This window comes from Rutidosis leptorrhynchoides, chromosome 2 (assembly GCF_046630445.1).
Source record: "Rutidosis leptorrhynchoides isolate AG116_Rl617_1_P2 chromosome 2, CSIRO_AGI_Rlap_v1, whole genome shotgun sequence".
Classification (NCBI taxonomy): domain Eukaryota; kingdom Viridiplantae; phylum Streptophyta; class Magnoliopsida; order Asterales; family Asteraceae; genus Rutidosis; species Rutidosis leptorrhynchoides.
The window spans coordinates 103,826,921-103,850,756 of NC_092334.1; the positions used below are offsets into that span (position 1 = coordinate 103,826,921).

General features: G+C 33.5%; 3 protein-coding genes across 3 annotated transcripts; all 3 read left to right on the forward strand.

The window, feature by feature from the left end:
- Positions 1-2,159: 2,159 nt before the first annotated feature.
- Positions 2,160-7,108, forward strand: LOC139891253 (BTB/POZ domain-containing protein At1g04390-like). The gene is made up of 8 exons (XM_071874204.1): positions 2,160-2,369; positions 2,933-3,056; positions 3,135-3,636; positions 3,701-3,834; positions 3,926-4,371; positions 4,652-5,725; positions 6,139-6,288; positions 6,381-7,108. The coding sequence occupies exons 1-8, from the start codon at positions 2,263-2,265 to the stop codon at positions 6,808-6,810; spliced, it is 2,967 nt and encodes a 988-aa protein (XP_071730305.1). The 5' UTR covers positions 2,160-2,262; the 3' UTR covers positions 6,811-7,108.
- Positions 7,109-11,291: 4,183 nt separating this feature from the next.
- Positions 11,292-16,595, forward strand: LOC139891254 (peptidyl-prolyl cis-trans isomerase CYP59). The gene is made up of 14 exons (XM_071874205.1): positions 11,292-11,550; positions 11,685-11,789; positions 12,108-12,225; positions 12,471-12,521; positions 12,620-12,711; positions 12,799-12,898; positions 13,837-13,959; positions 14,201-14,278; positions 14,397-14,443; positions 14,554-14,609; positions 14,887-14,927; positions 15,057-15,162; positions 15,246-15,384; positions 15,850-16,595. Exons 1-14 carry the CDS (start codon positions 11,453-11,455, stop codon positions 16,439-16,441), a joined length of 1,746 nt encoding a protein of 581 aa, XP_071730306.1. The 5' UTR covers positions 11,292-11,452; the 3' UTR covers positions 16,442-16,595.
- A 1,292-nt stretch (positions 16,596-17,887) lies between these two features.
- On the forward strand, positions 17,888-23,556 carry LOC139891255 (uncharacterized). The gene is made up of 11 exons (XM_071874206.1): positions 17,888-18,155; positions 19,776-19,964; positions 20,080-20,133; positions 20,250-20,360; positions 20,467-20,529; positions 20,632-20,886; positions 21,320-21,466; positions 21,555-21,582; positions 22,106-22,176; positions 22,290-22,349; positions 23,242-23,556. Exons 1-11 carry the CDS (start codon positions 17,946-17,948, stop codon positions 23,308-23,310), a joined length of 1,257 nt encoding a protein of 418 aa, XP_071730307.1. The 5' UTR covers positions 17,888-17,945; the 3' UTR covers positions 23,311-23,556.
- Positions 23,557-23,836: the final 280 nt, after the last annotated feature.

Sequence of the window (23,836 nt, forward strand, 5' to 3'; positions counted from 1 at the left end):
ATGTAACCTAATCAAATCTCTCTTTTATATAAATATATAGATTTTAAATACGTACAGTAATATTATTTTGTTAATTATTATTGTCTATACATATATTTTAAATACGTATAGTAATATTATTTTGTTGTATATACACTATTAGAAGACGTTTGATTGAAAGCGTATGCTCAACAATTAATGCTAAACAAATTATGAATATTGGTTTATTGATTTTATCCTAAGATATATTATGTAAATATTTAGGGGTTTAATTGCCGATACTATTTTTTGTAGAGTTTAATGTCACACGCTCTAGGGCGTGCACATAACATCAAACTGGGGGACTTAATGATAAGTGTACCTCTGCGCATAACGTTTGTGCGTATCATGTGTTGAGCACACGTTTATTTAAGTGATCCTGCAAGTAATATAAGGCGCACCATACAACTTTGCTTAGCGCATACGAAAACAAATGTATCCTTAATTAAATCGTGATCCTTTCCCATGATTATTATTCGAGAATGATCTAGAACAAATTAAAGGATGTCTAGTGTTGGGGTTTCACTATAAATACAACTCTAACCTCATTCATTCAAGAACAACGTTTTCTGTATAACTCGAGTTTCGATTACATTCAGGAAACAAGCTTACGGTAACATGTATGTTCTTTGAACATAAATCCTATGCAACCACCCTAGTGGCCATTGTTGCGGCAAGTGCCATCAATGGTGGACTGGTTTCAATCACCCTTTCGTAGATCATCATCTCAATGAGGGTTATTCACGGTAAACACGGTCCACGTTGTCCTTAATCACTCATACCTTGCACTCAACATTAATCATGTCTTATCTACAAATTTACATTCGATCAGATTGCATGATGAATTGTTGTTTAGTGTAGATCGACTCTTGCATGGTATTATTTAATTTTGATGTTTAATTATTGATTTTATCTGATTGAACTGACAACTCATATGATATGATTGGTAGTTTATAACAAAGTGACAATAGGGTTTTGCATGCTATCTAACAATTAGCTGAAACTAATTGATTAGAGAACCAACATGTGTGAATTGTTGCGACGACCAGTTAGCACAATTGTTATAGATTAATAATTCAGTTGATAAGTATTTATAAGAATGAGTGACACTTTTGCATGCTAATTTATGTAGTTGCGTCTAGAATACATGATTAGATTATAAATCACATGCATGATATGAAATTATCTATCCTATATGAAATCCCAACATAAGAAAGTGAAAAGTGCTTAACTAAACATACTTGCTTGATATTGATTTCTTGCTGTTCTATTTTGTTTGCGTTGATTTTACGTACTTGTTAGATCATTACTTTGACAGTTCGGTCATTAAACGATATACCCCATAATTTACTGTTTTTCTTTGAATTTAGATTCACATGTTATTGATCATTAGGATTAATCATTAGTTATTGTCCCTAGCAACGAAACCTTAATTATCAATTTTATGTTATACATGATCGAGTACACTTGCATGCAGTTATGTGTTAGGTGAATCTTAATATTTCTTTGTTATTAAATTATATAACTTGATTTAGTACATCAACTCCGTCATACGAAAAAAAGATACCATCAACAATAACACACTTATTCAGAAATGACCCACTTAACTAAAAATTATACTAATTTAATTAAATATAAAACATCACATTTTTTAAAATAAAAACATTGAAGAAGAGAAAATGGGTGAACATGTATAGATTCTAAAAATTGATGGATCCACCTAACTAAAATGTCACCCTTCTATAGTTTGTAAAAGACTAAATGCAACTTTGTCTAGAAAAGGACGAAAAAGACAATCTGATGCTTATAATGTCTTTATTTTCTTAATGACAGTAACTAGTTGGCTGCATAGCTTTAATTTTTGTTAAAGCTAGAAGAAAATTTGTAACCTATTACAAATTTTTAATAAAATATAATTTTTGTTAAATCATAGTTGATTTAATTTAAATTTTTGTTAAATCATAGTAATTGATTTAATTTAATTTTTTTGTTAATTGATTGATATTTTTACCACCGTTGTTTTATTATATATACTGTTCCAACACCCCTACCAACTTGAACTTATTACGTACCCTGCCGTAAACAAAATAATTTGTAACCTGTTCATCCAAAAAAGGCAATTCTTTCTTCTTGTAAATATAATAAAAATAAAAATAAATCTTCAAATAATTGAGCTAAAGCTTCAAATTAAACAACAAAATAGAAATCAGACGACTGAAATTGCAATCCAGAAATCCGGAAAATATGCGATCATCGTCAACGAAGCAGGTTGCGGAGAACAATCGAGGTTTAAACGGCCGTTTCTTTACTCTTCATAATCGCCTTTATAATGCCCTAGGGCTTGGTTTCAGGTTCTTTGACTTATTAAATCACTCTGTTCTTTTTACTATATCGCCATGTGTATGTATGTTAATCTACATATCTTAGTATAATCTTCATGTTAATGTTAATCTATCTTAATTGAAATTTTGGAATGATGTCAAGCTCAGTGTTTACGAATTAGGGGCTTATAAGCTTCTGCTTATGGCAAATTAAATCTGTAAGCCATTAAAACGAGTTTGTGAACTTCACTAAGTTTAATAAGATAAGAAAACAAACCTAGCCAAGCATATGTTAAGTAGTTAATTGAACTTAGTTTCAAGCTCACAACCTTCGGTTCGAAAAGTTTACATGGTGAATTTTACCTTGTTTACATGTTTGCACCAAGTATCACTTTTTTTTACCTTGATTTCTACCAGATTATACAAAAAAATGAAGCATTTGTAGGGTTAAATTTAGAGCATGGTTGCATATGATGTGGGACCAAGTTTGGGTGCCAAGTCCATTTAGTCGAGTCCATTGGTAAAATAACATGTAATTTGGTTGCTTTCATGTCGTTTTTCCTTATTTCATATGGTTGTATTGCTAATGACAGAAATGATGAGGGAGGAAGGAAATGGTGTTGTACAGATGTCGAGACACAAAGACATGTAGTTCGTTCGATTGATGCGTTTCTTGATTGTATATCCAGTGAAACATCACAACACCCTTTAGTAAAGGTATTTACACGTTATTGTTAATTTGTTAATGTAAGTTAAAAATTATACAATTTTCAAATGTATGTTTTCGAATTCTAGGAGTCGGTGGCTGATATTGTACCTGCGTTGGGAACTACACTTCTTCAGAAAAATGAAGCGGTGATGAAATTAGCATCAAAAGCATTTGTAAAAATGGTCAATGTTATACATAGTTCAATTATTGAATCGCTTGTGTTGGATGTAGTCCATCCCATATCATCTTCTTTGTCTTCGTCTCATGTACCAGTTGTTATTTCATGTGCCACTGCTTTGAATTTGATCCTATCGTATTTAACTTCCAAACGAGAGAGAGAAGTATGGAAAATATTTGAAGAAACAGAAACAATCAATAACATCATCCGCCACATTCGATCCGGTAATAGTAAACCAGCGGAGTTCTTTTTGGAGACGATATCTCTTTTGAGTAAAATATTGTGGCATTGGCCATCTTCTAGATTTTGTGTTTGGAACGATGAAAATTTGATGAACGTATTGAGTTCTTTAAGTCTAGAGCCTATTATTTCAGTGAAGGCTGCTGTTTTGCAGTTGTATTCAACCATAGGTATTCACAATATTGTGCTTTAAGCGTTTGATTTATTAATACATTTTCTAATTTTGGGTATCAGCTTTATGTAGAAATGGAGCTAAGAAGCTTTTAGATAACGGAAACTCCCTTTTAAAACTGATGGTGGAATCTATGGATAATTACAATCCTAATTACTTACAGTTGGCTGGATTTACACTTGCTGAATGCTTTGCGGTATTAGTCTTCAACTATCTTTTAGCATATGTTAGTTAATCTGTTACATATTATATGACACAATATGTACTGATTATTGTGTGTCACATAGGTTAATGAAGAAGGGCGATTAAGAATGATTGACACGTTTTGTGAGCCACTAGTAAAAGTTATCATAAATGGACTAAGCAATTGGAATATGCACTTAGGGAAGCTTACAAAAGACCAACTGTCATTAATCAAGGGTGCTTGTTGTGTGTCCAAGATCGTTTGTTGGCCCGGGAAGCATCATGGTTATTTTTGGAAACGGGGTATCGAGAGTGTTCTTCTTAAGCTACTCATAGATGATTTTCATATCAAACAACTCTCCGATAAGTTTTCTTTACCAGAGGAATTAGTAGCTTTAGCACAAGAGGCTTTGAGTGTTAATTTTTTACCCGTATTTAAGCCTCATGTGTGGGATATTCTTGGTGGGCTTGCAGCTAACTGTGCAGAAGATTTTACTGCACAAATGCTTAATAATGAACAGCACCTTAACATCCTCATCACATGTGCGTGGTAATGTTCTTGAACTAACACAATTTTGAATTTGTTTGCATAACAATTTGACTTTTGGCTACTTTTAACCAGCTCCCCTTTTAGCTAACCTTTCAAAGTTTATCCTTTTTAGATAAAAAAAAAAATAAACTAGATGGACCCAATTATTAGTAAATGGGTCAACATTGGCACGAAAAATTATTATTGATTTAATTTTCTTGTATATCATTACCACAACTATTAACTATGATTGCATGATTCTGATGATTTGTTTCGTTTATTTGCTTGTGCCTTTTGACAGCTTAGGATTCGTGGATTCATTGCGTGCAACCCGTCAGCGTTGTCAAAATGTTGTAAATCAGACGGTATCTCGAGCTGTTTTATTAATGATTAATTCCCCTTCCAAGTATATTGCATCACACGTCAAGTCTCTATTATCGGTATTGCTGAAACCACATGCTAAGGACGATGTCAAATATCTGTTGAATACCCTCAATGCTACATCATTGGATGTCAACTTAGTGTCTGATAATCTTCAAGTGATAAACCTAATAAGCTTGGCAACTTATTCGGGTCTGCCTCAATATCGTAGGTATATTCTAAAGAATCAAGGGATAAATATACTATTATCTTACGTACAAGTATTGTCAAGAAACCGTATTCATGCTGATCGGATGAATGCATCACTTCATTATTGTGACCATAACATGAAGCTGTGTTGCTATGAGTGTGAAGAAGACTGGCAAGGTGATGAATCGTTATCACTTTATGGTTTAATAGGGCTAGCTGAATTGGTACACCATAGTGGCTTAGTCAAAGGTCATGTTTTCGAGTCAACCGAGGGTCAAATAATAACCGACGTGCAAGAAATATGCATCAATTCACGTGCGTCTGGACCGAAATGGTACAGTGCATATCTTCTTAGCTATTTCGGTTTTTACGGATTTCTGTCCGAACTCGGTAATAGGATCGGCAATGTTCTTAATGGGGAGGACGGTACAAATTTGACATTAATTCTTGCTGATCAGGAACGTGTAAATGTTCATGGTGCGATTGTTAAAGTTCGTTGTCCATCGCTCTTACCGTGTACCGGCGTACCGTCTGATGAAAAAACTTCTTCGGGTCGTTTGGTAAGAAAAGAAGTTAGACTCTCGGCTCATGTGAATCATAAGGTGTTATTAAAGTTGTTGGAATATGTTTATTCGGGACAATTGAAGGCGGGAGAAGATACAATGAAGAAATTAAAAACGATTGTGAGACATTGTAATTTGCAGCCTTTATTGCAAATGCTTTGCAAAAGTCGACCCAAATGGAGAGTACCGTTTCCAAGCTTTGACCTTACCTCTGCTCTTGGACCAGATGGTTCTCATTTCTCGTACGTATACCATCCTTTTAATATAATCTATATGTTTCCGATTTATAATCATTGTTGTAAAAGTCGGCCGACGTGTCAGTTTGGGGACTAGCCCGTCCCGAGTCGCCCAAAACGCCTAAAATCGGTAAACGCTAAAAAACGTGTCAAAGTCGAGCTGAGTCCAGCCGAGTCGGACAAATTTTACACTTTACACGCATAAAAGGCTTAAACATGATACATTCAAGATATCTTATAACATAGTTGGTTCACTGGTTTAAACGTGTGTGCTTACTTAGACATAGCCACATAGGGCATTTTATTGTTTTTAGATGATAATTTGATAGATTGTAGCGGTTGTATTGTAGTAACGGCACAATCTTTTGCACTATTGTATGCCCTGTACCGGTGTTCACCCGATATGTTCCCTATTTCAGGGACATCATTCTTGAAGCAAATGATACATGTGAAAAATGGATGTGTAAAGTATGTTCTCTATCACAACCACACGTACACGCTCACAAGGCCATTTTATGTACAAGTTGTGACCATATGCGCACTTTGCTCTGTTCTGGAATGCAAGAAAGGTACATACAGATCCATGCTGTTAAAAAAATTTATTAATTGATTTTCTTAGAATGTTAAATCACTCTAGCATATATGTATAATTCGTTTGCAGCATGTCGAAAACTATAAAGATGGATCTTGGTTGGAGAGCACTGGTTAGACTAATTAACTGGTTTTATTGCGGTAAACTATTGCCGAAACCTGTACACGGTTGTTTATGGCGTAATCTAAATGAACAAGAGAAATTAGATGAAGTAATACCATACGTGGAGCTTTACTGTTTGTCAGATAGTTGGCTTCTTGAAGAAATTCACAAGGAATGTTTTAGAGTAATTGTGAAATGTTTAGATTCAGTGAACATGGCGATTAAAATTATACAAATCGCGGCTAATTGTTTCCAGTGGGATTTGGTGGAGTTAGCGGCGAAATTTATGGCACCTTCGTATCATCATCTTCGTATATCTGGAGAGCTTCTTCAACTTGATGAAGATCTTGTGGAGATAGTACGTGTTGCATCTGTTGCTAGACTCTCTGATATGTGATTTTATACTTGTTTGTTGATTTTAGATTTGAGGTCAGGTATGCATTTATTAAATACGGAGGGACATGGCAGGATGATAAGTATAGATATAGATATGAATGTTGAGTTCGTTTGCGGTATGTATAGAGAAAGGTGATACTAATAGTATTTTCATCTTCTGTCTATAAACCATCACATGATAGCCCAGTGGTTGGGGCCCGGAGTTTCTTGTAAGAGGTCTCAAGTTTGAATCCTGTTTAGGACGAATATTTAGTTGTGTGTCCAGTGATGGGTTGGAAACAACCAGTGGATTACTCGCCCTCCCAGGTAACAACCCGAACAGAGAAAACCTTCTACCTTGTCTATATATATATATTTTTTTAAAGTTGCTAGCGGAATCAGGACAATTTTACAGCCGATGAATTAATACAAACACATTAGAAAACAGTATTTAGTTGATTGAGCAAAATATCTACTATTTGGAAACCCTTTTGGTTAGACTTGTTAATTCCTAAAAAGTTGCAACTCATTGTTGATTCCAATGTTTTGATACTCGGTCAACTTGCATTGCATTGCTTGTCAATACTCAGCAGATGTTGCCATGATAATGCCCAAGAGACGGTTCAATCCAGAAGTTCACATGTGTTGGTTTGATGTTTTGATAGAAATTTTAGGAATTAGTGACTGATATCGTGACATAAGATTTGGTTTAAACCATGAAATACAATTTGAAGCTTCATCAATTGGGAATATGCAAATAGGTGAGAGAAAGTTAGAGCGAAAAGTTTTTTGAGATTTTATCTTCTTTAGTCCAAAAAGGTTTTGGTACATAATCACCATTTTTATTATATCCCACAAGTCATTCTTAACACCTATAAAAGTTTCAAATATTTGATTCCAATCAAAAAGCCTTTACGGAGTTTTCAATCTTTGATAATACTGCCAACTTCAATGCGATTTGAGAAGGTCTCTGGGGAGTTATCCCAACCTTCGATGGTATTGCCAACATCGTCGCGAATTGGGTTTCCTCCTAACACGTGTGTGGTGACAAATGAGAGCATTCCACGTCGATATCCCCGTTAAAAAAAAAGCCTTTACTTTATAGTAGTGGATGTCTTCGGAAGAAACATCCTTCATTAGATCTCAAGTTTTCTTTTTTCTGTTCCATGATCTTAACTTTTGTAAAAACACTTTTATCACAATGACAATAATTTTTAACAAAAGATTAGAGCAACTTGCTCTGATGTCAAATGTAAAATAACTAGAAGATGTTGAATAGTTATATTGTTTAATAATGAGTGTTTTTCAAAAGTTTCTTGTTTGAAATACTTGAATTGGTGTTAATAATATATAGTTATATACTCCTTGTAAGTTTGCAAGTAAATAAAAAAGAGGGAAAGAAATGCAAAAACAAGATTGTGGTTGAAGAAAATGTTAACACTATTGAATACACCTAATTATCATAATCAGAACTAAGTTTAATAACGTTTGAATATTATTGTTGAATTACCTACTGCCAAACTATTTGAAAGAGTAGGGATGGAGAGACGAAAAGAGAAAAATAGGCGAGTGAAAAGAAAATGACGATTTTACCATGCGTCGCATATCTCATGAATTAATAGATTATTAATGATTATTAGTTACGGCTCTAGTTATTGAGTCGACAGTTAGTGGCGACTTGACTTACTTTTAGAGCCTAAATTAAATTTCAGGCATGATTTAAAATTCATGAAATTTCGATTTTACCATTTTCATGGCGTCTCAATTTTATTTTTAAATTTATTTTATTTTTAAAATTTTTTTTCTTACTTATTGGCCGGAGGTCCACTCGGAAGCAATCTCTATACGTCGAATAAAGTAAGAGATGACTTTCTTTACTTTTGAGAGTGTTTTCACTCTGAGTGAAGAAATGACTTGTCTTTATTATCTGGTGAAAAAATGACTTGTCTATTGGGTTTTGTGGGTGATGATATGTACACAACTAATTTTTATTAGTTACACAACCATTATGCTTTATAATATTATACAGTACAATATCGTAAAGCATGATGGTTGTGTACATAATAAAAATGAGTTCCCTTTTGTTAATGATTATTAGTGAATAGTGTAATGAGAAAATTGGATAAATGGTCCCCGTGGTTTACATGAAAAGGGGTAAATGGTCCCTGAAGTTCATTTTCGTCGTTCGTGATCCTTGTGGTTTACACTGCCGGTGTAAATGGTCCCCAATACTGACGGACGTTTATTTCAACCGTCAAGTGTAATCACGTGCCAAACACGTGATGGGCAAAATCGTCCGTTTAAATTATTTGATTCATTTATTACCTTTTTCCCTCCCACTATTTAGGGTTTCTTATATCCCCAAATAGTTTTTCACTTTCTTTTTCTCCCTTTTTATTTTGTGTCGATACCTGTAGCTGAATAAGGTCACAAACCCTAAATTGCGATGGTGAATTGCTGGTGTGGTCGTCTTGCAACAATAGTTTGTGCATGGACTGATAGTAACCCATGTCGTAGGTTTTACGGGTGTCCACAACAGGTAAATCTAAAACCCCTTTTGTTTTTGAAATCGATTCAGTTGTATGCTAACTTTAAATTCGAACGCAATTGATTGATCTATTGAACTAATTTTTGTTTTTTCTTTAAATAGAGGTCAAAGTGCATGTTTATTGGTTGGTTTGATCCTCCAATGTGTGCTCGTGCTGTAGAAATTATTCCAGGATTGTTGAGAAAGATCAATTTATTGGAAGCAAAATTCAAAGCTGCAGAAGCAAAAGCCAAAACTGCAGGAAAAGAAGCTTGGAATTTGAAAGTTTTACTTTTTTTTAGTTAGTTAGGATTTGGCATTGTATTGTATGCATTAGTAAAGTAATTTAGATGGAATTTGGCTAAGTTAGATGGATTTTGGCAATGTTAGATGGAATTTGGCTATGGTAGTAGTTTAATTTGGTCATGTTACCTTTTGTAATGCACTTTGTGTCCCAATCTTTTGGTGATAAATGGATATGTTTAGTTGATGTTCAATGAATCTGTTCCAGCCATTTTTGCTTGTTTAGTTGATGTCATTGGTTCTCTTGGTTTATTGAACAAACTGGAAGAAACTTAATTTGTTCAACCATGTAGTACAATAAACTTAACAAGTGCAACAAAGTGAATAAAACTAGATCAATAAAGAAGTGCAATAAACTGGAACTTGAGTAAACATTCCAAAATAACAACTTAATTATAGTTCTAAGTGCAAAATAAGTGCACAATCAACTAGTGATCCATACATACATAACCATAAACTAAAGTAAACATGACAGTACCAAGACATGTGCAAAACAAGTGCACCAAAAGTACCAAAAGACATTAAAGTACCAAAAGTCATTAAAGTTCCTTAAAAACATTACATCATATTACCAAAAAAAAAACACATAAAACCCACCAAAAGTCATTCTCACCAGCCTTTACTTCTTGTTTCCACCCTTCTTGGTTCCACTTGCAGCAACCTTATCTTTTTTCATTGTGCCACCTCCACTTCGAACGGGTTTAGAGAGATTAAAGCACGAACGAGGTTGGTTTTTGAAACCAAAATAGAAAAGTGAGGTAATAAATGAATCAAATAATTTAAACGGACGATTTTGCCCATCACGTGTTTGGCACGTGATTACACTTGACGGTTGAAATAAACGTCCGTCAGTATTGGGGACCATTTACACCGGCAATGTAAACCACAAGGATCACGAACGACGAAAATAAACTTCAGGACCATTTACCCCTTTTCATGTAAACCACGTGAACCATTTATCCAATTTTCTCTAGTGTAATTATGCATAACACACGAACAAGACCTAATTATATACCTATATCTAAATGGTAAAAGGGAAATGAATAGTACTACTCTCTTTTTCAATTCTCACAAACTTAACCCCCTAACTTTCATTAAAATACACATCGAACCCCCACTTTATACGTATATTTTTCCCCAAAATTACGTATATCTAAAAGGTAAAAGGGAAACGAATAGTACTACTCCCTTTTTCAATTCCCACAAACTTAACCCCCTAACTTTCATTAAAATACAAATCAAACCCCCACTTTATAAGTATATTTTTCCCCAAAATTCACAAGCTTAACCCTCTAACTTTTATTAAAATACAAATCAAACCCCCACTTTACTAACTTTTTTTTTTTTACTAATATTCAATTTTCACAAACTTAACCCCTAACTTTTATTAAAATACAAATCGAACCCCCACTTTATACGTAATTTTTTTTCAAATTTCACAAACTTAACCCACTAACTTTTATTAAAATACAAATCGAACCCCCACTTTACTAACTTTTTTTTTTTAAATAAAAACCCGAACGCTAAAATCAGCAACTTTCACAAAAGGAACAACCCTTCAATGTTATGTCGAAAAAAATTCTTTTTTATAAAATAGATCAAGACTTTTTTTTTAACTCGCATTCAAAACGGAGAACCCGGCGCGAAGCGAGTACTCCACAACTAGTTTTTTTTCAAGAAAGAAAGAAAAAAAGGTCTACTTTTACGATTTGGAAAATTTTCGCCTTGATACCAGCCAATTCGACCGCACTGTGATATTATTACTACATTATACACCTCCGCTCCAAAATTGACGCGAATCAAAACATCAATTCAATCAATCAAAGCGGTTAAAATGTCGGTTCTATTAGTTACAAGTTTGGGAGACATCGTAATTGATTTACATACGGATCGTTGCCCTCTCACCTGCAAAAATTTCCTAAAACTCTGCAAGTAAAACCCTAACTTTACAATATCACGCTCTTCTGATATAATTTTCGTTAATATTTTAATGATATATGATTATTATGATATGATATATGATAGTATTTGCTTACCGGTGTGTATTTTGGTGTTGATTAATGCAGGATTAAGTATTACAATGGATGTTTGTTTCACACAGTTCAAAAGGACTTTACTGCGCAAACAGGTGATCCTACAGGAACAGGCTCTGGTGGTGATTCTATCTACAAGTAAGAAAATTAAAATATGTATTCACTTTTAATTTTATTTTTTTATTACTTATTGCTGCTGCATATTCTGAGCTTACAAGGTTATGTTTGATTTTGAGCCTAATCTGACCTATTTAGGTTAAACTGTGAAATTTGAGCAGTGGTATGTTAGATTGGCTTATAAGTTGTACCCCTTTTTTATAAGTATAGTTAATAGTTAAAAGTTTAAAGACTGGGAATTGGTGAAACTTAAGTATAGTTTACTTGTAACTGGAATTTAGAAATTAATTTATTTGTTTTTTTTTGCTATATTAACTGGTGCCGCCTTTATGTTTTCAGATTCTTGTATGGTGATCAAGCTAGGTTTTTTGGGGATGAGATTCATTTGGATCTAAAGCATACAAAGATGGGAACCGTTGCCATGGCCAGTGGAGGAGAGAATCTAAATGCATCTCAGGTATTTTCGCCGTTGTATTTTTGGTGGGAAACGTTCACAATGTATTGGTCCATTTCTCACCAATTAGTCCTGTTTTATTTGCTACGAGAAAACATCCATATTCGATTTAAAATGATATATTTGTATATGTATATACATGTTCTGAGCGTAAGAGACTTTCTTCTAGTATGCATTTTATTGGGATGTGGCTACTTCTACAACCACTTTAATATGTAAATCTGACCTGAGGTTTTTTATTGTTTCAGTTTTACATTACGCTGCGAGATGATCTTGACTACCTTGATGGCAAAAAAACTGTGAGTGTTGTCGTTTATGATATATTTCATGTATGCATTTCTTGGCTATTAAATGATTAATGAACTCATATGCTGATATTTGTTATTAACTTCTATAGGTGTTTGGGGAGGTGGCTGAAGGGCTTGAAACTCTGAGCAGGATAAATGAAGCTTATGTAGATGATAAGAGCAGACCATATAAAAACATCCGGTTAATAATTCCCCTTAATTTCACATTGAATATTTTTATACTCATATTTACTTATACTAACTTGCAGAATCAATGTTTTTGATACAGCATCAAGCACACATATATACTAGAGGATCCATTTGATGATCCTATGCAATTAGCTGAGCTAATCCCTGATGCTTCTCCCGAAGGAAAGCCTAAAGATGAGGTAATTAATGATTTACTCCTTTGTAGTTTTGTTGAATGATGCTATAGCCCGTCATAAGATTAGACATTATTGTGGTTAAAGGGTTCGTACAGATACACATACAATATTGGAATATACTTATTTAAGCTTGAGCCAAGTAGTAGCTGAATACGTGAAGTCCAGATTGCCTGCTAATCCAGTCGACTTGCTGATAATTGTAACGTCGACTAGCCAAACGGCGATTCGCCTGATCTGTATTAGTTGTATAAACGTTATATTATATATATATATATATATATATATATATATATATATATATATATATATATATATATATATATATATATATATATATATATATATATATATATATATATATATATAAGCAGCCTGCATCAGAATGCAGATATTTTAGTTCTAATAAGAAAAATAGAACATATATTTTATATAACCGAAGACCCTTTGTAATTTTTAACCTTTTCTTATTGGTTGTTCTGGATCTTAAGGCAAAGATTCTTTTACGGGATCACACTAGTAGAAAATAATATGACCATGCTCTGCACGTTAAAGAAAGAACATGATGTTTTTCATGCCTTACATGGGAAGGAAATGAAGCAAAATAAGTCCAATATCTTTAAAAATGTTATGTATATTGAGTCCGTTGTAATTCATGTAGCTGTTTAGAGCATGTTCATAATCAACTGAACCATCCAAATGATTTGAGTTTTATCATTTTTTCTTAGTTATAACTTAATACTCAAGTTATCAACTTGAGATAATTCTGGATTAGGATAGAGTATATATTAGATAGTAATTATGATTGTTTTTATGTCTATATAGTTACGTGTTTTGATCATTGATTTGACAATTGATAATTTGATAATCAACAATATAATATAATGTTTTAGTTTCTCAAGTTTTATTGTAACCTTGTATAATTTGAAACAAATTCCACTTAGGTTGATGACGAGGTACGCCTTGAAGATGATTGGGTACCCATGGATGAGCAACTAGACGCAAAGGAACTTGAGGAGGTTATTCGTGCCAAGGAAGCCCATTCCAGAGCAGTTGTGCTTGAAAGTGTAAGTGTCCTGACTTTAATGTTCATTACCATTAGTACAGGTTGAATTGTGATCCATCTATTTTTGAGTGGGCCAATACAGGCTATCTTTTATTTCTAACGGGTAAAACGAATAACTTAGCTCATAAAGAACGTGCGAAAGTGGGCTGAACGGGTTGAATGTTTCCAAAAGTGTGTTAAATTCTTTTTTTACGAATTTGGGTTGATAAGACGTTCACATTTGGGTTTATTTGGCATTTTAGATTGGGGATATTCCTGATGCTGAGGTAAAGCCTCCTGAGAATGTGCTCTTCGTATGCAAGCTAAACCCAGTCACTGAGGTACGTTGTTGGGTTTTGAATATAAATATATATGGCGATATCCTATTTTTAATTGATTGATTCTCCATCTATGCTTGCCATTTCTCATAAATCTCTCATTTATTTGTTGACAATATAGGATGAGGATCTGAACACTATCTTCTCACGGTTTGGAACAGTGACATCGTACGTTACAAATCCCAGGACATTATGTATTCAATGTTTTTTTTATCTATTATTTGTAATTGCACTTAGAACTTGGAAGAATAACTCTATAATTTATCAAATCTTGGCAGAGCTGACATAATCCGTGACTATAAAACTGGAGATAGTTTGTGCTATGCCTTTATTGGTGAGTTCTTATGCTTTGATATTAAAGTTTATATAGTATCTCAATATCTCTTTGAGTAATCGATCTATGATTTAAGTATCGATTCATGATTTTGCTTTATGCCACTCATTATCTTTCTTTAAGTTTTGATATTTTTAAACATGTAGCCCTGTCCGACTTACGTTGTTTGTTTGAGCTCGTTAAAATCTTGTTTCTTACTCATTTCTGTGTGTGTGTGATCAGTATGTGTTGTGGATTAAGTGTTTATTCTGACCGTTATTATTTTTTAATATTACAGAGTTTGAAGACAAAGATGCTTGTGAGCAAGCATACTTTAAGGTACATATGGTTTTCAAATTCAAACTGCTATCCTCTTTCTAGATTAAAATGTCTTATCATTTAACTATTATCTTTCATTTGCATGATGCATGCCATTTCTTATTTTTTCTCTACAACCTTCGATGACAGATGGATAACGCTTTGATAGACGATCGTAGGATACATGTTGATTTTAGCCAGAGCGTTTCAAAACTGTGGAACCAATACAGGACGAAAGGCAAACAAGGTGGACAAGGTAAAGATGGTTGGGAGCTTTTGACTAATTAGAACTAGTTGTTGTAGATCCCGCTTGTAAAGTTTGTTTATTAATTTTTGTAGGTGGTAAAGGTTGCTTCAAATGCGGTTCTCTTGATCATATTGCCAAGGACTGTACTGGGAACTCTGATGCTAAGCAACCTCCAAAATATGTCTTGAAGGATGATGGTTTCAACAGAAAAGGCGGTGATGATAGTTCAAAGTTCGTAAAACTTGTATAAATTAGGGTAGAGGTGGCAAGATGGGTTGGGTTGGGAGGTTGGATAAAGTGTTAAAATGGGTTTTGGGTTGAAACACGTACTTTAACAGGCCAGGTTTTGTTTACCTATAGATATGGAATACCTTTGTATCTATTAATACAAATAAATATAAATAAATACCTTACTTGTGAAGTATGGTTACTGAATAAAGTTATTGCAACAACATTATAACCTTTGAATAAATTGATTTAAGAGGTCCGGCGCAAAAACTAGCCTTTGGACGACTTTCAACCTTCTCTGCCCATTTGACCTGTTCCCATCTTATTGGATCCTTTTAAATTAGTTAAAATGGTGATCCGATTTGATTCGTTTATAAGTAAAGTCGTCTCCTATAAATGTAGTAGATCTGTTCTCCTTCTACTGACTCTACTATTGACTACTTTTTCTAACGATATGAACTTTTATAGGTATGCCATGGTCTTTGATGAGGAAACTCGTGCAAGTCCACAAAGAAAGAAGCCACCAAGACACCGTGAGGTGGATGATCGCCACGGGCAACGAAAAGTGAGCCATCGGGCCACGGATGAAATGAAACGAACTGATGACCGACATAAAGACAATGACGAAAGAAGAAAAGATCACACGCGAGATGATAGGTACCGCACATCAGAAGGAAGAAAAGATTCCAAGAGAGATGAATTAGATCATAGGGCAAACAGGAATTATGATAGGCGTGGTGGTCGTCATGATGATAGGAGGCGAGATGAGTCGTATAATAGAAAAAGATACATAGACGAGGACGATAGGAAAAGAGATGGTGATAAGGATGGCCGAGGTGATGGTAGAGATGAGTCGCGTAGTAGGAAAAGATATAGTGAAGATGAGGATGGTAGGAAAAAAGATGGTGATAAGGATGGTCGAAGAGATGGTAGAGATGAGTCGTACAGTAAAAAAGTACGTACTGATGAGATTGGGCATAAGAGGAGTAAGGGGGAGGACCGGGATCGTGTAAAGAGTAGCACGAGATATGATGATAGGTATAGCAGTAGAAGGGAGTAAGTGTTGAGTTTGATTATGTTATGAGGAAGGAAAGGAAATTAGTTGTATACTATGTTGAGTTTGCTTAAAGATGATTTTATCTGTATACTTTTATCAAAAAATTTTGGCTGATGTATGTGGATTTTGTTGGAGACCATTGGAAATTTGGAATGGTTAATTGAACTTTTATATTTTAGTCGTTCCCTTGAGAGCTGTAGCTGTATGATCAGCTTGGGTTTAAATTTGGTTTAGGTTTGTATAGTTTAGCCATATTATCTTATTTTGTATTTAAACGTTAGCTCAACAAACTATAATCCAACAGCATATGTTTTAGTGAGTGTTAACAAGATGTAGTAAACAAACGATGGGTCATCATCAGAAATACTTTTTTGGGAGGAAGTAATTTTTTTTTTGTTTATAATTTTTTTTTTGAACATTAAGATCACATGAAAATATTAACATTTAAAAAACACACTTTGTGACGAATGTTATTATTTTGGTGGGAAATCGATCGAAGAAATAAATGATAACATTCATCACGAGTAATGTTTTAATTAGAGTTTATTTGCATCGTTTTGTTTTCATCTTGTGTGAAGTGTTTTTTTCGTAATTTAGTCCGATTTAGAGTTTAGGGTTTAGTGTTTTTCGTTTAGTCCCTAAACCCAAAACCTTAAACCCTATACCCTAAACTCTAAATTGTTCGTGTTAAAAATGCAATCTAAACTTTAATTTCTAAACTCTAAATCCTAATTTCTAAACTCAAAACCTTAATTTCTAAACCCTAATTTTTAACCCCTTAATTTCTAAACCCTAATTTCTAACCTCTTAAAAAAACCCAGAAGCAAAACATTCATTGCAATGAATGTTGTCATTTATTTATTTCAGCGTTTTTCTGCTAAACTAATAACATTTATCACAAAGTTTCTTTTCTAAATATTCATATTTTCCTATGATCTTAATGCTTGAATTTTTTTTCAAAAAAAAAAAAAAAGAAAAAAAAATGAAAAAAATTACTTCTCACTTCTCGCCAAAAAAGTGCTTCCCTCTTGATTAAAACACAACAAACTATAATCCAACATCATATGTTTATCAAGTATTAACAAGATCTATTTGTAAAATCAGACTACCAATTGACTTAGCGGTATCGAGAGTTAAATTTTCTAATCAAAGGGTCTAAGCCAGTTGTTAAAGACAGGTGAAAAAATGCCGTCAAAAAAAATGTATAGAGTTGTAGCTTAACTATAGCTTTTAGAGTATCTTTATCATTATTCTAATTACAATTACAGTTAAAAAAATTTCTAATTTTGATGAATGTCCCGAGTTTTTATATAAGTTCTGGTTTTTTGTAAAAAAAAAAAAGAAATATAATTATTTTTTAACTGTTACTCATTATAATTTATTTATTTATTTTTTTAAAACCCTACTCAAGAAATCAGAAGTTTTTTCTTTTTTCCAGTTTCCCCATTATTCTCCACACAGTCGGATAAACATAAACCAGAGCTTCTTTGGCACCAATTTTACAAAAATGGCGAGAATAGCATGTCACAATATCGTTTCACTTCCATTCAAGTCAACCTTGTTGACCAAAACCTCTTCCATTTTCTTTCCGGAAACTTCCGTTTCCGTTAGCTTCCGTCGCCGTTTCTCATCTTCAAATTCAAAGATAAGTATGAGCTTGAAAGCCGGAATCGTAGGTCTCCCTAATGTCGGTAAATCTACGCTCTTTAACGCCGTTGTAAGTCTCCGTTACTATTTATCGATTTATATGTTATGCTATATCGAATTTATTACTAATTGAACTCATAATCAATGACAACAGGTGTTTATACGAATTGTTTATATGTTGAAGAATGAGCATTCACAATTAAGAATGTAAAACGGAATCATTTCTAAAGATTTTTATGCTAATTTTTACTGTACATTTTATGCAAAGTTTTTGAAATTATGTGAGAGTTTGTTGATATGTTTGAGATTCCTGTATCTTATGTGGTAATTAAATTTTATGCCAGAAGTTAAGCAAAGTAATTGCAGGTATATGCATACGAATATGCGTATTCATTTATATCAATTACATATTCATATGTGTGCTTTAGGAACATATATATAAGCAAATGCTACATATGGATTTATGCTTATCAAGTAGCATAAAAAAGTTGTAACTTATAAGGGGTTTATATTAGATATTAATACTAGTAAAGTTCAGAGATGTAGAGTGCTATATGAGAAAGGAAGGTTAGTGTTCATTTGTGAAATTAGACACTTATAGAAGAGAGATTTAAAATGCGAGTGTTACAAGCGAAAGGTACAGATTCATGTTCAAGTAATCAATCATAGAATACAAATAAGGAAGCTTATAGTACAAGCCCATTAAGCACAAGATGCAAATATTCAAATTAGCTTCTAATTAATGTGAGTACAACGTGTTTTATGAAAACTGAGATATGTGCTATGTATATGATTCATTGCTACTTGTTGACTTAGAGTTATTAGAGTTGTATGAATGCATATATTGTTACGTTATGTTCACGTGTAGAGCATGAGATTTGTGTATTACGTGTGGTTAACGTGTAATGAGTGTAAGGCAAGAAATTGAGAGTTTAACACGTGTTAACTCAAGGCTTAACGTTGTTTACAGAATGGGATCCATCTATATATGATTGGATCCAAATGAGAAAGATAAATAGAAACTATTACGCCTTGGTTACACAGTAACAAAGAGATCTTCAAATGCATTTTATAGTAAAGACTTGTCATGACATTGTATGTGGTATTTTTATAGAAAAACACACGTGTTCACTAAGTCTTTAGGCTTAGAGAGTTATCTTAGGTTTAATGTTCAAGAAGTATAAATCGCAGCAGCATTTTGATGACGTGAAAGAAGAGATGTAAATTGTATATGTTTTTTTGGGTAAAGGGATAGAAATTGTATATGTTTTAGAGATGCTTATATATAATTTTCTTTTAAGAGCTTAGAAATAGAAATGGTGTATATATGTAGAGATGATTATGTAAGTTGTATATAGATGAGAATGAAAAATGAATAGCTTCCTCCATTAAACGATGCATGGAAAAATAGAAAATGAGTTCAAAACAACGTGCATTACAAAATATCTTTTAAATAGGAATAATGTGACCATTTGATTCATTGCTCTGTTCCTGAAAGGCTGAAATGTAAGTGTAACTCATTCTGTACATATTTGCACAAGTACTATTTGTATCAGTACTAAAATGTGATCTTGATCATAGAGATTTTTTTTTTTTTTTAATGATTTGTGTTATCTTCTGGTACAATCATTTGTCCGTACTGTGGGTGCTACGAAATAAAACAACATTTTGTAATTTTTTTCTTTTATAGGTTGAGAATGGAAAAGCTCAGGCTGCTAATTTCCCATTTTGTACAATCGAACCAAACGTTGGAATTGTTGCTGTTCCTGATCCTCGTCTCCAAGTACTATCTAATCTCAGCAAATCTCAACGTTCGGTTCCAGCATCTATAGAGTTTGTAGATATTGCTGGCCTTGTTAAGGGAGCCAGTCAAGGGGAGGTTTGAAAACTTTAGATCCTCTTAAATTCTATTAATATATTAATATTCATGATGAAATATTCCAGATTTGAATTGCTTTCGTTTTAACACACTCCTTTATCGGTCTTTATCACAGGGTTTGGGTAATAAGTTTTTGTCACACATACGTGAAGTGGACTCTATACTTCAGGTTTGTTTCTTATTATTAATCTTTTACTTGCATATTTAATTTACCATGCTTTGTAAATTTCACTCTAAGCGTATTATACTTAAAATCTTGAAAACTCTTGTTTGATCTTGTGTCAGGTTGTACGTTGTTTCGAGGATGATGACATTGTTCATGTGAGTGGTAAAGTTGACCCCAAGTCAGATATTGACGTCATCAATTTAGAGCTATCCTTCTGTGATTTAGATCAGGTATTCTTTCACTATTAATTTTTACATTTTACTCCAAATTGATATAAACTTATAAACTCAGTAGTCGTAATGATTCTACTATACTGACTATCTACAAGAAATGCAGATTGAGAAAAGAATAGAGAAACTTAAAAAGAGCAAAACAAATAATTCACAAGCTAAAGTCAAGGTAAAACTGTTATCATGCTTCACATTTATTTTGTATTTTTTGTATTTGTTTTATTAGAAACTGTTGATGACATGGATACGTTTGCTATATTTTGAATTCCAGGAAGAGGCAGAGAAGTCGGCCCTCGAAAGAATACAACAAGCACTGTTGGATGGAAAACCAGCAAGATCGGTGCGGTTAACAGAGTTCGAAAAGGAGTCTATCAATCATCTATGTTTACTTACAATGAAACCCGTGATCTATGTGGCGAATGTTGCAGAGTCTGATTTAGCTACACCTGAAAGTAATCCCTATGTCAAAAATGTAATGGAACTTGCTTCCGAGTTACAGTCTGGCATAGTAACAGTCTCGGCACAGGTATTTGAACGTAGTTAATTTTTTACTGCTTTATGAGTTGAAGTGCATAGTATTATCCTGAGTGGAGGTGATAGTTTTAATAGTTATACTTATAAATATGTGATTGTGTTTCTATCTCAAATGGGTCAAATAAATGATATTAGCCAAAAAGGGAACGGGTCTAACGGGTGAACTTTTCCCATGGTTCATAATTAATGCATACAACCTCCTAAATCATTTAATTTAAAGACTTGGATTATATATCTTAGATAATATAGTTTATGCACTACTAGATTAAAAAGAGTTAACAAAAAGCCAGTAAGCGACCAAGATTTTTAGTGATTATTTTCTGATTGCATACAAATTATTGCTTTATATAACAAAAACAATCTTTTCAAAATTTGAGTGAGTTCGGAAGCCACTGAATTCTATTAATATGGAGTTTTAATGACAGGTGGAATCAGAGCTAACAGAACTCCCTGCAGAAGAAAGAACGGAATTTTTGACGTCCCTCGGTGTAGATGAAAGTGGGCTTGGAAATCTTATCAGGGCAACGTATGACCTTCTTGGCTTACGCACATACTTCACCTCTGGAGAAAAGGTATTGAAAACTGAAGTGCCTTTTTAAAAAGTGATTCGATTACAATTTTTAAACATGTTAAAGGATTTTTCCACTTCTTCTTTTGCAGGAAACTAAAGCATGGACAATACATGCAGGTGATAATTATGTTGTAGTATGACAGTAAATTGTTGGACTAAATTGCAATTTTATCAAGTTACGGAATATAAGAATATTGGCAACATAAAGATGATGTTGCTATTTATATCCGAGGCTGGAGAACTTGGAATTAAGGGTGAACTCGGTCGGGGGAGTTCTCGGCAACTCAGGGAGAATTCGGGCAGAACTCTGATGCTGATGCTGACTTACGTTGAGTTTTTAGTTTTTTTTTTAATAAAATTATATATGTTTTAATATAAATTTTAATAGATTTTGACCGAGTTTCCGAGTTTTCGACCGAGTTTCCGAGTTTTCGACCGAGTTTTTGAACGAGTTGGCCGAGAACTCCATAATTTTGCTAAGAAACTCAGCCGAGTTGGGCACCGAGAATTCGGCTAGTGATCTAAACCAAGAACTCGGCTGAGGTGGCCGAGTTTTACAACACTGTTTATATCAGCATAGTATGACCTAATGATGGCCAAATGCGCAAGTAACTAACATTGGTACCATTTGATATGTTAGGAATGACTGCTCCCCAAGCTGCTGGGGTTATCCATTCTGACTTTGAAAAAGGTTTCATTCGAGCAGAGACAGTAAGTGTCTCGGAGAATAAGTTGATTACTTTTTTCATACTATGAATTACATATCTATCAATGGTGTTTATTTCTAAATTAATCATATTTTATCTTTTTTAACTTATTATTAGGTAGCGTATAAAGATTTTGTTGCTGCGGGTTCATTGTCAGCTGCAAGGGAGAAAGGACTTGTAAGTTTATTCACTGATCTGACATCTCCTTTCTTGTTATTTTTGCACTTGTGTGATGTTTTGCCTTGCATACGTAAATTAGAATTCAGTTTATACACCATCAAAAAAGACTTTGGTCTATCCAATAAGACCTTGTTCTTTTCATAATTTAAGTGCTATCGAGGTGCCAGATACCGAAGTACTCTCCTTATCTGTAAAGCCTAGCTTCCGTCTCACCATAAGTGTCCACTACTTTTCAAAGTCTTTCTTTGTCAACTTTGACCATAAATGTTTTTATTTGTGTTATATAATATTTGATGAAAATTATATGAATGAATTGAATTTTAAATGTGTTTTCATTCATATATTATTCATCAAATATTATGTAGCACAAATAAAAATATCTACAGCCAAAGTTTACAAAGAAAGACTTTGAAAAGTCAATAATGCATACTTATAGTGGGATGAAGGTGGTACTATTTTTTGAATCTAAACATCAAGGAGGTCATGATTAATAGAAAAACTAGGAACCAGGTTACACGAGATCTTCAGTGTCATTCTTGAAAGTCCAATTCCATAACTTATGGTTTGATGCTAGTTAAAACTAACTAAAAAAATTTAGGTAACAGTTTTGACCCAAATATCCAATGCATACAAGTTTCTAACTCGTGTGTATTGATTTGGTTTTGTCTCTATTATCGATTCGATGCTTTAGTTCTGTAGTAGTTTTTCAAAGTGGACAAAAAGAAACCCTACCCATTTTGATTGTACATAAAGATGACTTGTTTCAATCAAGTCCATGTTCAACTGTTACATAACCATACTCCATGGTTGTGGACCTATGATATTATTGACTTTTAGCAGATAATTTGTCTTAATTATATTTACACAAAGTCTATCCTGGTAAATGCAGTTGAGGTCTGAAGGGAAAGAGTACGTTGTTCAAGAGGGTGATGTTATGTTGTTCCGGTTCAACGTCTGATGAAGTTGGAGTAGATTTTGAAATACATTTTTCCAGTGAGGTAAGTTTCTCAAGGATGAGACAAAATAACGTTCATATTCTATAGTTTCGATCATACATATATTTAATACACATTTTCATTTTTGAATTATAAAGTTATATTATTCATCTTAAAAAACAAGGAACAAATTATGGAGTATTCCTTTGTAGACAAGTAACACTGGGTCATCTTTATTTATTGTTTTAACAGTAATAGATTCAATTTGTTAATGGTATCAATCATAAACTGTTAGTAGTGGTTTGTTGGCATTATTCTAATCTTGAGTGATTGGGTATTGCTATTGCTTGTAACCAAACACATGATGACTTAGAAGCTAGCTAAGACCATTAGTTATGTTGTTGTGAATGATGTGTATTTGCAAGGGAACGTTGTGGGAAAAAGGGATTATTATGGCAATGTTGTGGGGAGTGTTGTAAAAAGATAAGACCACTTGCAAAGGGTGTGGTGAAGGGGCGTTCTGCCCACCACAATGCCACAACCCTCGTA